Source organism: Emiliania huxleyi (assembly GCF_000372725.1).
Source record: "Emiliania huxleyi CCMP1516 unplaced genomic scaffold EMIHUscaffold_229, whole genome shotgun sequence".
Classification (NCBI taxonomy): domain Eukaryota; phylum Haptophyta; order Isochrysidales; family Noelaerhabdaceae; genus Emiliania; species Emiliania huxleyi.
The window spans coordinates 186,810-202,208 of NW_005200342.1; the positions used below are offsets into that span (position 1 = coordinate 186,810).

A 15,399-nucleotide genomic window follows, 5' to 3' on the forward strand; every position below is an offset into this window, starting at 1 on the left:
CTCCCTCCACCTCCCTCCACCTCCCTCCACCTCCCTCCACCTCCCTCCACCTCCCTCCACCTCCCTCCACCTCCCTCCACCTCCCTCCACCTCCCTCCACCTCCCTCCACCTCCCTCCACCTCCCTCCACCTCCCTCCACCTCCCTCCACCTCCCTCCACCTCCCTCCACCTCCCTCCACCTCCCTCTACCTCAGGCGCGGACCCCCACCGCGCCTCGCTCGACGGCGCCACGGCGCGCGCCACCGCGGAGCGCGCGCTCGCGTCGCTGCGCGAGAAGATCATCAAGCTCTCCGCACGGAACACCGCGGCGGCAACCTCCGCGATCAACGAGATCGCGCTGAGCGGCTCGCCCGCCCCGTCGGCAGCGGACGTCCAGCGCGCAATCTCGCGCACCACGCGGCGCGAGGAGGCGCAGAGCGGCTGCGAGCTGCTGCGCCGGCTGCAGGAGACCGCGCCAGCCTCCCCGAGGCTGAGCTGTGAACGGCGTCTTCTTCACGCCGGCTGCTGTGAAAGCAGGAGACTGTGCACCTCCTCGAGGCTGCGGAGCGCCGCCCGCGCCCCCTCCCCCGCCCCGAGGGCTTGGAGGAGGAGGTCGAGGCTGCGCCGCCCGACGCGAGCCAGCACGCCGCCAGCCAGCACGCCGCCGCCCCCGCCGGCGTTGACGTAGAGCTTGCGCCGGCCGGCCTCGGCAGCGGGGCGGCCTCCAGCAGCGAGAATGGCGGTGGAAGCGGAAGCGGCGAAGGCGGAGGAGGCGGCGGCAGCGGCGGAGGCGGAGGAGGTGGCGGCGGCGGTGGAGGCGGCGGCGGTGGAGGCGGCGGCGGTGGAGGCGGCGGCGGCGGGAGCGGGAGCGGCGGAGGGAGCGGCGGCGAGGAGAACGACTCGTCCTCGGAGGCGGCTTCGGACGAGGAGGTCGAGGAGGAGTTGGACTAAGGTGTTGCTGTTTTGCATGTACTCTTGAGTTAGTGAGAACTGGCAATGAACAGGGGTCGAGGTTGAGTTTGAGGAGGGGGTTGGCTAGCGCGGGTGGGTTCCATTTGTGACCGTTTGGGGTTGCTGCAGCGATGGCAGGTTGCTGTCAATATCATCTCTGATAATTTAGGGCTGAGGCCGCGAGCCGTGGCGTGTGGCCAGGAAGTTGGTTCTAGGAGTTTTTTAGAGCAGACGCTCCACAGACGACACAGAGCAGTGAGACCACACACACAGTGATCAGTGCTTTTCTTAATTCGCAATAATCACTACTTACACGGCTGTTTGAGGCCGCTGTTGCCCGCAAACGCCATACGCATTGCCGCCGTTCTTGTCGAGCCACACGATGCCGCTGGACGGGCTGGCGGCAGTGGCGCGCTTCTTGAGCTTGCGCCACGCCGAGCAGAACTCGCCCGCGCGTGCCGCTGGCGCAACGACGGCGATGTCCGCGACCTTCCCTGCTACCGAATAGCGCGCGCCCGGGATGTCCAGCGCGAGCGCGTGCCCCATAGCCGCCTCAATCTCGGGCGGGTACTTGCCGCGGAACCCGGGCGTGGCGTGGCTCAGGTTCGCACCAAACCGAGGCATCGTGCGGTAGACGCAAACGCGGGAGAAGCAGGCGGAGCCGGGAGGGCAGCACGCGAGGAAGGCGACGGAGGGGAACCGGTTGATCGGGATGTGAAAGTACTCCAGCACCCTCCTCACTAGGTTCTCGTCTTGCAGGGTGAGGCCGTTTGTCACCTTGCCATTGCGGAGCTGCGGGTCGATCCAGAAGATCGAGCCGTCCATCAAGTACTCCCAGCGCCGCATGTACAGCCCCGCCGCCTCTCGGCTCAGCACGGCGTGTCGGTCGTTGACGCCGCCGTAGTAGTCTTCGCCGCCCGGCAGCCACGCAGAATCCGAGTCGAGCATCGAGAGAGGCGGGTGTGGTCTGAGCCAGTGAAACTCGAGCCGCGAGTGCACCAGGCGCGTGAAGCGGCGGCCGGTATCAGCCTCCCGCGAGACGGCGAGGCGCAAGCAGCGCGAGATGTCGTGCAGCTGCCGCAACACATTGAGACGGTCCGAGCCGAGCACGGGCGCAAAGACGGTGTTGCCGAGGTAGATGTTTTGGCACTTGTACGGCGTGCGATTTAAGGCGGGGCTCCAGACCAGGCTGCGGGTGCACGAGACGGGGTGGTGAGCGTCCTGGTTCTGAATGGCGCTGTTGTACGCCTTCATCACTCGCGGCCAGTGCGGCAGCGATTCCATCTCCGTCACGAGCGACGAGAGCGAGAACATTTGCGTCAATGACACTGCACCGACCGGCTTTAGGTGGGGCATGCGAGCCCCGACACACCGTGCGGCTTGGCTGCAGTCATCGGAGGGCTTCTTGGTCAGAGCCAGGAGCGCCTCCGCTCCGAGTGGCGCGAGCAGCATCTTGGAGATTGGCGCGCCGCCATCCACAACCTTCACCCCAACCCACCCCGAGAGGCAAACCGCCGCCGACTCTGCAGCCGGGGGAGCGCGTCGCCGTGTCCTGCGGCAGTGCTGCAGCAGGGCGCCACGCGCGATCGTCGCCGCCAGAGACAGGCCATGTGGTGATAGCTCCCATTTTGACCGCGGACCTGACTGGCCAATTCGCTCCCAGTGGTTCGTAGTCATAGCCGTGGCAAAGTCCAAGAGAGGCACATATGATCGCAACGCCATCTGGCGGACCACATTCAGCAGCTTGTCCGACCGGCCCTCGCCGCCGGGTGCAAACGTGCCAAAGAGGACGCGCGTCGGCATCCACTCTGGAAGTTTCTTTTTCGGAATGGGACGATTCTTCTTCTCTTTAGAATTCTTCTCCTTTGCGTCCTCGGGGCTCGGGTTCAAGATCTTGAAGCGTTCGATGGATCGCTCAGCCAACTCCGCTGCGCTACTCGCCGCTTCGGAGCCAAGCACGTCCCACGGCGGAACGAGGACGAGAACCACCTTCTCCGATTTATTCACTTCGTGCAGCCATCGCACAGAGGAGGAATGAACACGGATGCGGCTGCCCTCCTCCTCGCCGAGCGAGTGGCGGAACTCGGATCGGAGAGCTGAGGCGAGTGGAGCTGCCACTGCGTGTGAATTGCCAAGCTCGACAATCTCGACGTTCCGCGAGCCCCATAGGCACGCCACCATGTCGACACACGCAAGAGATGAGGCAACGGCGGCGGGCCCGCGGACACGCACGTGCATGCAGTGAATGCAGATGAATACGGTCGAATACAGTTGAATGCAGCGCCACTTGAAATACACGAAGTGTGGATTCAGCTTCTACGACAATCAGCCTCGGCCCGTGCAGGTCTGGTTGCAAAGCGTGTATGGCACACCTTCAGCTTGGACACCAATCTCAGCGCAAGCGGCGACCGCCTCGCCGAAAGTCCGCTTGGTGATGCCGGGCGGCTGCCCAGAGATGCAAGCCGTGCCCACGATGCGCACGCACGCTTCCGCGCCCGCTACGTCGGGCTTACAGCACTGAGTGGCAATCCGTTTAAGTGCTCCGTCAATCTCTGCTCGAACGGTACCCTCGTCGCCTGGGAAGAGGCAGGAGAGCTTGCCAGTCTTCGCGCTCAGGACCTGAACGCCCGCGCTTGGAATCTGCCCACTAACCTGAACGAGCGTGACCAGCGGGAGAAGGAGATTACCCATTATGGGTCACAAGCAACAGGACAGCCACGTCCGCGGCCGTCCGTCCGCGGCTCGCTAATTGCTCCAAAGTTTCCGCCTTTCTTTTTTGTAATCGCCGACTGACCACGGGCAGGGGACAGATGTGGCTGAGGGGCGCATTGGGGCGACCCCGACTCGCGTTATTATGCTTGAGACACTTGCAGGCGTCGTACGACGGCGCCACCGGAACGCCCACATGATCGCGCCGGACGACACGCCGGACGCGCGAGTTGACACGATTTACAACGAGGCGCGCCGAGCTCTAATCCGGACTTACGCCCACACCCGCCGCCGAGCTCTCGATGAGGAAAAGGCGATTCGTCTCCGAATCCCGGGCTGGCAGCCGTCGCCAGGAGAGGGGCCTGTCGCGGAGTGGGAGACGGAGTGGCTCGCCTCAGGTTTCTTTTCCAGCGAAGGCGAGTGCGAGCTCCCCGAGAAGTCAAAAGGTCCTCACAGCGCATCTCCGAGCCCTGCGTGGAGCCCTGCTGGCTGGGCTGGGACGCGGCCATGTGGGTTCCGTCGGTGTGAGGAACCCGCTCCAAACTCCCTCGATCTAGCAGCGGGGGTGTGGCGGCGAGTGACGACATGCTAACGCTGAGTGACCTCAGGTATATAATCGTGAGTGTTCATAGATTATGAAATACTTTATTATGTGAGATGCATCTCTGCACGGGTGCTAGACTGTGATCGCACGCTGTGAATAAGTCGTGATTTCTCTAGGTCATGGTTTTACATTGACAGGTAATCTCGGGTCACCAAAATGCTCTCGGCTAGATCTCGCGCACGTAGCCGTCCCGCCAGTCGTACTTCCCGCACGACACTGGGCACGGGACTAGCGCGCACTGGCCCTAACAAAATAAAAGAACGTCCGAGAGATGTTGCATGGTGACTTTGGCCTCTACCTGCACCGAAAGAGGCTACAGTCTTTCTGCTCATTTGCCTCATCGGTGGTTAGGGATCCCTAGTCTCCCTCGCACGCGCGAAGGTTACCATCTTTTCCGGCCAGTCCCAAAGGCCGTGTCTTTCCCCCTCTGACCCACAGACCCTCCCTCGCCCTCCCCGCATCTTCCATGCCGCATTGCTTCCCCTTTTTTTCTTTGCTGAGCGCTGCGGGGCCGAGGTCCTCACTGCAGGCGCTGTGCAGGCGAGGTCCTCATTCCGCAAAAGAGGCCTGCGTGTGGATTCGAAGCGACCTCTCACTCGCTCCAACCGTACCCCAGCCCGTGTATTCCTTCCTGTCGGCTGGGCTGGACGCGGCCGTGGTTTGTGTCGCGAGGAGCCCGCCCCCACCTTACTCCCTCCATATATCTAGCAGCGGGAGCGAGGCGGCAGCATTCCTCTTTCAGTTTGACAGTTGCTGCCGCCGTGTTGTGCATAATTGCGATAACATGCAATGTGGTTATTCGAGTGGTTATGTAGGTATGCGACCAGCCCATCGCGTGGTACGGGACCACGATTTACTTAGTATTTTCACTGTGAATCCAAGTCATCACACTGCTTGACGCACTCAATTGGTGAGCGGCGGCGGTGGAGCGGCGGCGGTGGAGCGGCGGCGGTGGAGCGGCGGCGGTGGAGCGGCGGCGGTGGAGCGGCGGCGGTGGAGCGGCGGCGGTGGAGCGGCGGCGAACGAGGCGCGGCGAACGAGGCGCGGCGCCGAGGCGCCGTTCACAGCGTTCGCGCGTCGCGCGTGTCCGCGGCCGGCGGGGCGGGCCGGCGGGGCGGGACAGGATGCGAAAGGATCGAACTCCCATTTCCGCCCCGCTTTTTTATCTCGCCGAAGCCGCTGTGCTTTTCGGCCTTTGGCCGACCCGCTCGCTCTGCACCATATGCGCTCCTATCGAATGACCAAGCTCGGGGCGGCCGCTGGAGCCGCCCGGCCGCTTCCCCTGAAGCAGCTCCGCGCTCCTGCCGCACGCGCGGTGCAAAGAGGCTCTCCGCCGTGCTTGTGCGGCCAAGTGCGCTTCTCTTCCATCATCACGGGCGGTGGCAGCGGTGGCAGCGGCGGCGCGGCCGGCGGGAAGCCGTTCGCCTGCCCGCGGTGCGCGGTGCCGCTCACCAAGTTTTGGCAGCAGGACCAGCCGCTGTGGGGCTGCGTCGACTGCCGCGAAATCTACTCGCAGCGCGACAGCGGCGGCCTCGCCTCGCGGCTGCCGCGCTCGTGGTCGCGCGCCGCCGCAACGACGTCGGAGCCGGCGGCGGAGGCGGCGACCGGCGGCGAGGGCGGCGCGCGCTTCGAGCTCGGCCACCTCCCCCCTCCGGCGGCCATCAAGGCGGAGCTGGACAAGTACGTCATCGGGCAAGACGACGTCAAGCGCGCGCTCGCCGTAGCCATGTACAACCACTACAAGCGAGTTCGCATCAGCGGCCACGCCGAGGCCGCCCCGCCCGCCGCCGCCCCGCCCGCCGCCCCGCCCGCCGCCGCCGCCGCCGCCGCTGACGCCACGGCACCGTGGGCCGACCTTGCGGGCGCGGAGCAGGCGGCGGCGGGCGGCGGCGCCGCTGCCGGCATGTTCGAGGCGGGTGGCGGGCCCACAGGGTGCGGGGAGGGGTTGGCGGCGGAGTGGGAGGGGGCGGAGCCGCTGGTCGGCCTCGAGCGCGGCGAGGGCGAGGGGCTCGAGATGGACAAGTCCAACATCATGCTCGTTGGGCCGACTGGGTCGGGCAAGACGCTGCTCGCACGGACGCTGGCGCGGCTGGTCGACGTCCCCTTCACCATCGCCGACGCGACCAGCCTCACCCAGGCGGGGTACGTCGGGGAGGACGTCGAGTCGGTGCTGCACAAGCTGTACGTCGCCAGCGGGCAGAACGTGGAGGCGACGCAGCTCGGCATCGTGTACCTCGACGAGGTGGACAAGGTGGCGCGCAAGGCGGACGCCATCGCGATGACGCGCGACGTGAGCGGCGAGGGCGTGCAGCAGGCCCTGCTCAAAATGCTCGAGGGCTCTGTCGTCAACGTGCCGGAGAAGGGCGGCCGCAAGAACCCTCGCGGCGAGTACGTGGCCATCGACACGTCCAACATCCTCTTTATCTGCGGCGGCGCCTTCTCGGGCATGCAGGCGGTCGTCGAGGAGCGGATGCGCACAAAGGTGACCCACATCGGCTTCCAGGCAGAGGTGAAGGGCGGGGCGGCGGAGGCGGCGCCGGCGAAGGACGCGCCCAAGGGTGTCGCGGGCACGCCGCCCGTTCTGGTGGAGGACCTGATCGCGTACGGCTTCCTGCCCGAGTTTGTGGGCCGCTTCCCTGTGACGACGCAGCTGCACGAGCTCACCGAGGCGCAGATGGTGGAGGTGATGTCGCGGCCTCGCAACGCGCTGCTCAAGCAGTACTCGGCGCTGTTCGCCGCGGACCAGGTGCAGCTGCACGTGACGCAAGGCGCGCTGCACGCCATCGCGAGGCTCTTCTATTCACAGCTCTTCTATTCACAGCTCTTCTATTCACAGGCGCGCTGCACGCCATTGCGAGGCGCGCAAGGCAGTCCGCCACGGGGGCGCGCGGGCTGCGCTCGATTGTGGAGGCCGTGCTCCTCGACTCGATGTTCGAGCTGCCGGGGTGGAGGACCGCCGGCGTCCACCACGCCGTCCTGACGGCGGCCACCGTCGAGCAGGGCGCGTCGCTCGACTTGTGGCCGCTCGCCGCGCGGAGAAAGGTCGAGGCCCCCCCCTCTTGCCCCACCACCTCGTGTGTGTGTGGAGAAGTGTACCTCACCTTGCCTCACCTTAGGTCGAGGCGGACGCGGCGAAGAGCGAGGTCGGTGGCTCTACGGACGAAGAGGCGGCCGTCTCCGCCGTCGGCGGTCTCTGAGGCGGCGGCGGCGCACAGAGGCCGTGCGCCGCCGCGGCGGATTGCGCGGGGGCCTAATTCCGGCGGGCCGCGGCGAACTCGGCCGGTGTGGGCGCCCCCCCCCGCCTTGTGGCGGCGCGGCCGTCTGGCGGGAGGAGGAGGGCGGGAGGAGGGCGGCGGCGAGGGCACGTCCCGGGCCGCCGCGGCTCTCGCGCTCGCCGCCCGCCGCTGTACCCTTTCTTGTGTCGAGGTGGCTACGGAGGCGGCCGGCGGTAGCAGCAGTGGCGGCGGCGGCGGCAGCATCAGCGGCAGTGTCGGCGGCAGCGGAGCGGTCGAGTGTCGGAGAAGTCTATACGACGACGTGGCCCGAGAGGGCGCGACGGTTGCGGCGAGGGACGTAGTGGGTCGCGGGGGGCTGGGATTGGAGGCACTGAAACGCATTTCTCCAGGCACACTGGGTTGGGCTTGGGCGTCTGCCTCGACTGTCTGCTGTCTGCCTAGCAGGTTTTCTTTTGGTATGAGAAGAAAGCGTTCTCCGAAGGTGACGCGTGTCACGCTCACGGCAACACACGGATCACGACACGGAAAGAGATTCGTTTTCACAGAACATTACCTGGGAAGATAGGTTTGCCTAACGTTTCGACCTAACATTAATTTGGGGCCTCTAACAGTTGCGCTATTGTTGGGGCTGAAATCCTCAACGTTGTTCAAGTGTTCATCCCAGCCCATGCTGTTACTGTTTGTTACTGCTACCCTCTATGAGATGCCGTCATCACACGCTACGGACTTCTTGTTTTCGCGCTTCGGCAAACGCGAAGAGACGCTGGGTGGTGTGCGCGGGGCGGTCGCGGGGAGTCTTCTCCTCTCACGTGAGCCTGGCACCGTGGATGCGGCTGCTGACTGAGTCAGTCAGCACCACGCAGCGCTCGTTAGCGATAACGCCGGCAAAAACGAGCGCGGTCAGCCAACGAAGCTGGGAGGCAGCGGCGGTGCGACCTCTCTCGAGGTTCTCGAGGTGGATATCCTTTGGCCGCGTTGGGTACGACCGTTTATACAAAAGTGAAAAGAGAATTTTAAAATGCAAACTCCCTCGCACGACACTGGGCACGGGACTGGCTCGAAAAGAGAGAGAGGAGATAAGACAAAAGGACGGGGGCACAAAACCCGGTACAAACGGTGCCACTTGGAGCACTTGGAGTGCAGTTAGCAACCGCACGCCCAGGGCCGGGGAGCTAAGAAGCGCACCCAGAGGCCGGACAATTGCATCGGGTTCTTCACAGCGTAAAACTGGGACGTCGCCTTAATAATCCTTCCCCCTTCCGCCTATTTGTGGCGCGCGCGGCGCGGCTCAGGCCAGGGGCACGATGGTTCCCGCGAGCTCAAACGGCAAGAAGTCGGTCCGCCTCGTCAAGCTGCCTGTGCAGCGGGCAGGCGGGATCGACATGAGCCTGTGGGACTGGCGCGGCGCTCGGTCCGGCGTGCGTGGGCACCTGGGAGCTGCCACCACGCTGGCAACGGAAAACGGGAGGCTCTTGATCGTGGCCCGCTCCGTCTTCTCGTCCATGGAGGCGCTCCTGTCTGCCACTGCCGCAGAGCGGCAGATGATCCGACATTTTGTCAAAGAGAAGCACGTGGGCCATGAGGCAGCGCCGCCGATGCTGTCGCCGACGGCGTCAGCATCGGCGCGCCTCGCCGCAGCGGAGAAGGGGCAGTATAGGAGGCTGTGGAAGCTGGTCCGCCGGTGCTTGTGCTGCTGCTTTCCCCAGCGAGCGGCGCCGCAAGAACTCACCGGCGAAATTGCATGGGAGATGCGAGGCCAGGCAAAGCATTGCGATGGTCCGCTCCCCTGCATCTTGATCTTTGCCGCGCTGGCGCCCTCGTGCGCCCCGAGACTCGTCGACCACGTCCGCTCCGATGCGTTTGAGCAGTCAGTAAGCACCGATCCCTCGATGAAGAAGGTGATCACAGCCGAGCTGATGGTGCTAGAGCAGGCTCCGGGTGGCATGATGAGCAGCCTTCTGGGCGGCTTTCGCAGGAAGCGGGCCGTCTCGGTGCTCCGGCTGACGCTGCGCTGCTCTACCAGAGAGGAGTGGGAGCAGACTGCCAAGGCCGCCATCGAACTGCTTCCCGCCGGACCAGAGGCATCTCCTGCCGCCAGCACTGGCGGCCTCATGCCCGGTCCATTGCGCTGCTTTGCTGTCGAGCCCCAAGCCATCCTGGGGGTCGAGGAGGAGATGGCGAGCAGTCCGACCAGTCGCGCCGAGAGCAGTACGTCTGATCCCGCTGTTGCCAAGCTCATGGCGGCGTTTCGTGAGCGAGCCGCGCGCACGCTCGCAAGGCAGCACGATTGCTAGAGTGGTAGAGAGAGTGACCGTCGGAGTACGCTGAACGCTCGTGGAGAGAGTGAGACTGCGGGAGAGAGGAGTCGGAGAGAGAGCGGAGTGCCCATCTCGCGCTGGTTCCATGCCGCATGCGGCTCGGCCATGCTCGTGGGGAAGCCAATGAGCAACATGACCAATATGTGTACAGAATTGTCACATGATCATGAAACTTGAAAGATTTCAAAAAAAAAGTGGGACGATAAAGTCGAACCTTTTGGGCGCCGGCTAGCGGCAGGGCGTAGCACATCGCAATCTCTCTGCATACCGCAAAACGTCCCCTGGTCGCAGAACACACGCAAAGCCAGAGCGGGGGCGGACACCGTTCGTCGAGTGGTACCGTCTGAGACGGCCCTCAGGCGGTACCCAGCGCGGGAGCCAAATGCACGGCCTCTCCGAGGTCTCGACCTCACAGACTCTGCGTGCGCCGATGCCGCGCGATGCCAGAGCTTCCTGCGGCGGCGCCCGACTGCTCGAGAAGCGGCTCAAAGGGAGGGGCCGTGCGGCGCACCCTCCGGCGAGTGGCGAACGGCCGCATGGCGATCCGCCCGTTGAGCCGCTTCCATTGAGCCGGCGACCCAAATGCAGCCCCCCTGTTGCTCTCGGACTGCAGCTGGCTGGTGCCGCCCCGCCTTCCCGATGCTCCGCTGCCGCCCGCACAGGGGGCTCACTCGCTGTCGTCGTCGTTGATGAAGCCACCCTCGGAGGCGGCGCTTCCCTTCTGCCGCTTCGCAGGCGGCTGTGCCGCCGCCTCGCCCTCCGTCACGGTGTTGGTCGGGTCCTGTTCACGGTCGAGCTGTGAGTTGACGCGGCGCACGGGCTCGGGAGCTATCGGCCGGGTTCTCGGCGGCGACAGGGCGACTTGGCGAGGCGCGGTGACCTCGGGTATCTCGGGTGATCTCGCCTTGCGCAGCGCGGCCAGCACCGCCGCGCGCTGCGAGCCCGGAAAGCACCAGCCGCCGAGGCCCTTGTTCCAGCTTCCCTTGAGCGCCTTGAGCAGCTCCTTGACCTTCTGCGTCTCGCCCGTCACGAGGACGGCCTTCTTGTGCGGCGAGACCGTGAGCACTGCGCCAGCGGCAGCGGAGCAGGAGGCCTCGACTACGGCAGTGGTCGCTGCCGCAGCGGCCTCGGCGCCGGTGCCGGGCGCCTCGGCGCTGTGCGCGATGCCCGCCTTGTCGAGCACCGCGGCAACCTCGTCGCGCCGGTCAGCGGGAATCAGCCAGCCGCCGAGCGGCTTGCTCCAGGCGGCGCCGGCGATGCCCTTCAGCTCGTCCTTCACCTTGAAGGTGTCGCCGCGGCAGAGGAGGAAGGGCTCGAGCGTTGCCTTGGACATCGAGTGTTGGTGAAGAGAGCCCGGGGTTGTGCTTTATGTGAGGGTCGTGGCCGGCGGCAAAATCCGCCGAGCGGTGGAACAAGAATTTTGCAATGCCCTCCCTCGCACAACACTGGTTACTTCCTGTCGTCTGTTGTTTGTTGTGCCCTTGTTTGTTTCTCTTGGCACCTTGGAGTGCTGGGGGGGGCGACAGGAAGAATGTGGCCCTGAGTTATGTGTACGCCAACTCAGGGTGTGTGGCAGCCAGCTGGCTGTGTGTCTTGTGAGCTTGTTTGTGTCTGTCTGTGTGTCGTTCGTGCGTGTCGTCATCATCTGTCCTGCGTCCACCCATACCGCGTTGGTGTCCAGTCCGAGCCTGGCTGTTCTTCACCTTTCTACCTACCTACCTGGTGTGTGTGTGTGTGTGTGTGTCACACTCACACACTCACAACACTGGGCACGGGACTGGCGCGCACTGGCACTGGAACAAGAATTTTACAACCCAACTCCCTCGCACAACACTGGGCACGGGACTGGCGCGCACTGGCACTACAGGTACACCACTGGAGCCGCCTAAGAATTTTACAACATAACTCCCTCGCACAACACTGGGTGGGTTAAAATCCCTGTGTGGTGGCGGCGTGCCGTTCTCCCATCCCTCCCTTGGGTTGTCCGTTTTCTTTCTTTCTTTCTTTACACTGGGTGAGAGTGTGTGTGTGTTATACTCACTCACTCACAACACTGGGCACGGGACTGGCGCGCACTGGCACTAACACAGGTACACCACGGGAGCCGCCATCTCCCCTCCGGCTAGTTCCAATTCACTCTGACACGCTAATCTTGAAAACGCGTCCAACGGAGCTCCGTGTTGCTCCCAGCGGAATCCCCCGCGCTTCCTGCGGCCATGGCCGATGATACTAGTATGAGAGGTCATCTGGCTACCGCGAGCGCGACTCAACTCGCCGACGTCGTCCGATGATTGTGCCGCAAAGTCAGCCTCCGGAGGCTATCGTGGGGTCGAGCCGGCGGTAGCCGTGACATGTGGTTCCACCACCCCTCGCAGGCTTTGCCTCTGACCGCCACCGTTCCCAGGCTGCCTAATGGGATGGAAAGGAAGGCTGGGCGAGCGTATAGAAGCGTGCTCGACCTCGTCGTGGCAACCTGCACGGCAGTGCTGGCAGGCGCGATGAGCGTCGTGCCACCTGACCCAAGACGGGTCGCAGGCGTCGTACCGAGCGTGTCGAGACCGTGTCCTGATGTGATCTGCACGGGTGAGTCACGTCGGCGTCAAAGGAGCGACGTGCGACCTGTCAGAGCTTGATCTCCGATCTCAGCGGCGTCGAGTCGTCTCCGGCGGCGACGATTTGGTACATCTCCAGGACGCGCAGAGGCAGCTGCGATCCCGCCGAGTGGACGGGCGCACACCCACACCGCGCCACCTGCTGCGCCCGTCCACTCGGCGGGGTCACAGCTGCCTCTGGAAGGCACCGAGAGGTACCAAATGGCGCAAATGGTCAAATCAAGGTTTTGTAACGCGAGCTGTGCCACAGTGAAATGGAACTAGCCTCCGTGCTCCGACGCCCTCCCACGCCACAGAGAGCTGTGGGTGTGGCCGTCCTGAGGGGGCAACGCGTCGTCGCCGCGCTGGGCGCTCTCCCAATACTCGCGTACATGTAATCCTAGACAAGGGCGAAATCACCATCACGGACTCACGCACCCTGAACGTGCACACCTCTTACACTGTCAGGACATACAGGCACGTCTACTCACTACTCACTACTCACTACTCACCCACAGCAGCAGCGATGCTACCGCTTAGGGCCTAGACAAGGGCGTTATCACCATCACGGACTCACGCACCCTGAACATGCACACCTCTTACACTGTCAGGACATACAGGCACGTCTACTCACGCGAAGACGTAGAACTTGCACACCGTCAGCCCCGCCGCAGACGGCCGGTTGAGGTAGATGTAGCGCCCCAACGCGTTGATCTCCACCTCCAACATCACGTTCGACAACACGCTCACGTCTGACTTCACCAGCGCGTTGCCCGTGAACGTCTCCGCCGTCGAGCCGAGATAGATGTCGACGTCCGTCAGCCGCTCCGGGCAGCAGTCGTTGCGGTTCTGCAGCCGCACGTAGCGCACATTTTTCTCGCTCCCGAGGTCGACGCCCCACCATTGGCTTGTGTATTGGCCGCACTCGGCCCACGGCCGTCCCGTCGTGCTGTCGGCGAATGACAGGTCGTTCACGGGCGCCTGCTTGTCGAACAAGCTCGAGTCCTGGTACGTGGTGGCGGCGCGGAGGTCGAGCAGCTGCACGTCAGGCGGCGGCGGCGACGGCGAGGCGGACGGCGGCGGCGGCGACGGCGAGGCGGACGGCGGCGGCGCAGGCAGGGCGGAGGGAGGCGGCGGCAGAGGCGGCGGCGGCGACGGCGAGGCGGACGGCGGCGGGGAGGGAGAGGCGGAGGGAGGCGGTGGCGACGGCGACGCGGAAGGAGGTGGCGGGGAGGGAGAGGCGGAGGGAGGCGGCGGCGAGGGCGACGCGGACGGTGGCGGCGGCGACGGCGAGGCGGAAGGAGGCGGCGGCGAGGGCGACGCGGACGGTGGCGGCGGCGACGGCGAGGCGGAAGGAGGCGGCGGCGAGGGCGAGGCGGACGGAGGCGGTGGCGATGGTGAGGCGGACGGCGGCGAGGGCGACGCGGACGGTGGCGGCGGCGACGGCGAGGCGGACGGAGGCGGCGGTGACGGTGAGGCGGACGGCGGCGGCGGAGACGGTGAGGCGGACGGAGGCGGCGGCGAGGGCGAAGTGGAGGGAGGCGGCGGCGACGGCGAGGTGGAGGGAGGCGGTGGCGAGGGCGAGGCGGACGGCGGTGGCGGCGACGGCGATGCTGAGGGCGGCGGGGGCGACGGCGATGCCGAGGGAGGCGGCGGCGACGGCGAGGCGGACGGAGGCGGCGGCGAGGGCGAGGCGGACGGCGGTGGCGGCGACGGCGATGCTGAGGGCGGCGGGGGCGACGGCGAGGCCGAGGGAGGCGGTGGCGAGGGCGAGGCGGACGGAGGCGGCGGCGAGGGCGAGGTGGGGGGAGGCGGCGGCGACGGCGAGGCGGACGGAGGCGGCGGCGACGGCGAGGCGGAGGGAGGCGGCGGTGACGGTGAGGTGGACGGAGGCGGTGGTGACGGTGAGGTGGACGGCGGCGGCGGAGACGGTGAGGCGGACGGAGGCGGCGGCGAGGGCGAGGTGGAGGGAGGCGGCGGCGACGGCGAGGTGGAGGGAGGCGGTGGCGAGGGCGAGGCGGACGGCGGTGGCGGCGACGGCGATGCTGAGGGCGGCGGGGGCGACGGCGATGCCGAGGGAGGCGGCGGCGACGGCGAGGCGGACGGAGGCGGCGGCGAGGGCGAGGTGGAGGGAGGCGGCGGCGAGGGCGAGGCGGAGGGAGGCGGTGGCGAGGGCGAGGCGGACGGCGGTGGCGGCGACGGCGATGCTGAGGGCGGCGGGGGCGACGGCGAGGCCGAGGGAGGCGGCGGCGACGGCGAGGCGGACGGAGGCGGCGGCGAGGGCGAGGTGGAGGGAGGCGGCGGCGAGGGCGAGGCGGAGGGAGGCGGTGGCGAGGGCGAGGCGGACGGCGGTGGCGGCGACGGCGATGCTGAGGGCGGCGGGGGCGACGGCGAGGCGGACGGAGGCGGCGGCGACGGCGAGGCGGACGGAGGCGGCGGCGAGGGCGAGGTGGGGGGAGGCGGCGGCGACGGCGAGGCGGACGGAGGCGGCGGCGACGGCGAGGCGGAGGGAGGCGGTGGCGAGGGCGAGGCGGACGGCGGCGGCGGCGAGGGAGAGGCGGAGGGAGGCGGCGGCGAGGGCGACGCGGATGGCGGCGGCGGCGACGGCGAGGCCGACGGAGGCGGCGGGGACGGCGACGCGGAGGGAGGCGGTGGCGACGGCGACGCGGAAGGAGGTGGACCATTGCGATTTCCTGCGAAGACGTAGAACTTGCACACCGTCAGCCCCGCCGCAGACGGCCGGTTGAGGTAGATGTAGCGCCCCAACGCGTTGATCTCCACCTCCAACATCACGTTCGACAACACGCTCACGTCTGACTTCACCAGCGCGTTGCCCGTGAACGTCTCCGCCGTCGAGCCGAGATAGATGTCGACGTCCGTCAGCCGCTCCGGGCAGCAGTCGTTGCGGTTCTGCAGCCGCACGTAGCGCACATTTTTCTCGCTCCCGAGGTCGACGCCCCACCATTGGCTTGTGTATTGGCCGCACTCGGCCCACGGCCGTCCCGTCGTG

At 66.3% G+C, this 15,399-nt stretch overlaps 4 protein-coding genes across 4 annotated transcripts in view; 2 read left to right on the forward strand and 2 right to left on the reverse strand.

Annotated features, from left to right (window-relative positions):
- The window catches only part of EMIHUDRAFT_114758 (hypothetical protein), a gene marked incomplete at both ends in the record, with an annotated part of 2,763 nt that extends 1,832 nt beyond the window's left edge, over positions 1-931 (forward strand). Inside the window, 2 exons of the mRNA XM_005779690.1 lie at positions 196-371; positions 518-931. Coding sequence (XP_005779747.1) covers positions 196-371; positions 518-931 — 590 coding nt within the window. The remainder of the gene's footprint in view (positions 1-195; positions 372-517) is intronic.
- Positions 932-1,240: 309 nt separating this feature from the next.
- On the reverse strand, positions 1,241-3,622 carry EMIHUDRAFT_236064 (hypothetical protein; the record flags this gene model as incomplete). The annotated part of the gene is made up of 3 exons (XM_005779691.1): positions 1,241-2,454; positions 2,572-3,027; positions 3,304-3,622. The coding sequence occupies 3 exons, from the start codon at positions 3,620-3,622 to the stop codon at positions 1,241-1,243; spliced, it is 1,989 nt and encodes a 662-aa protein (XP_005779748.1).
- A 1,844-nt stretch (positions 3,623-5,466) lies between these two features.
- EMIHUDRAFT_236065 (putative ATP-dependent protease Clp, ATPase subunit) lies at positions 5,467-7,441 on the forward strand (the record flags this gene model as incomplete). The annotated part of the gene is made up of 6 exons (XM_005779692.1): positions 5,467-5,595; positions 5,911-5,991; positions 6,187-6,726; positions 6,835-6,990; positions 7,155-7,286; positions 7,361-7,441. The coding sequence occupies 6 exons, from the start codon at positions 5,467-5,469 to the stop codon at positions 7,439-7,441; spliced, it is 1,119 nt and encodes a 372-aa protein (XP_005779749.1).
- Positions 7,442-13,019: 5,578 nt separating this feature from the next.
- Positions 13,020-15,374, reverse strand: EMIHUDRAFT_236068 (hypothetical protein; the record flags this gene model as incomplete). The annotated part of the gene is made up of 2 exons (XM_005779693.1): positions 13,020-13,394; positions 15,093-15,374. Coding segments are annotated over 2 exons (657 nt in total), but the record flags the coding sequence as incomplete, so codon positions are not given.
- Between the last annotated feature and the right edge of the window lie 25 nt (positions 15,375-15,399).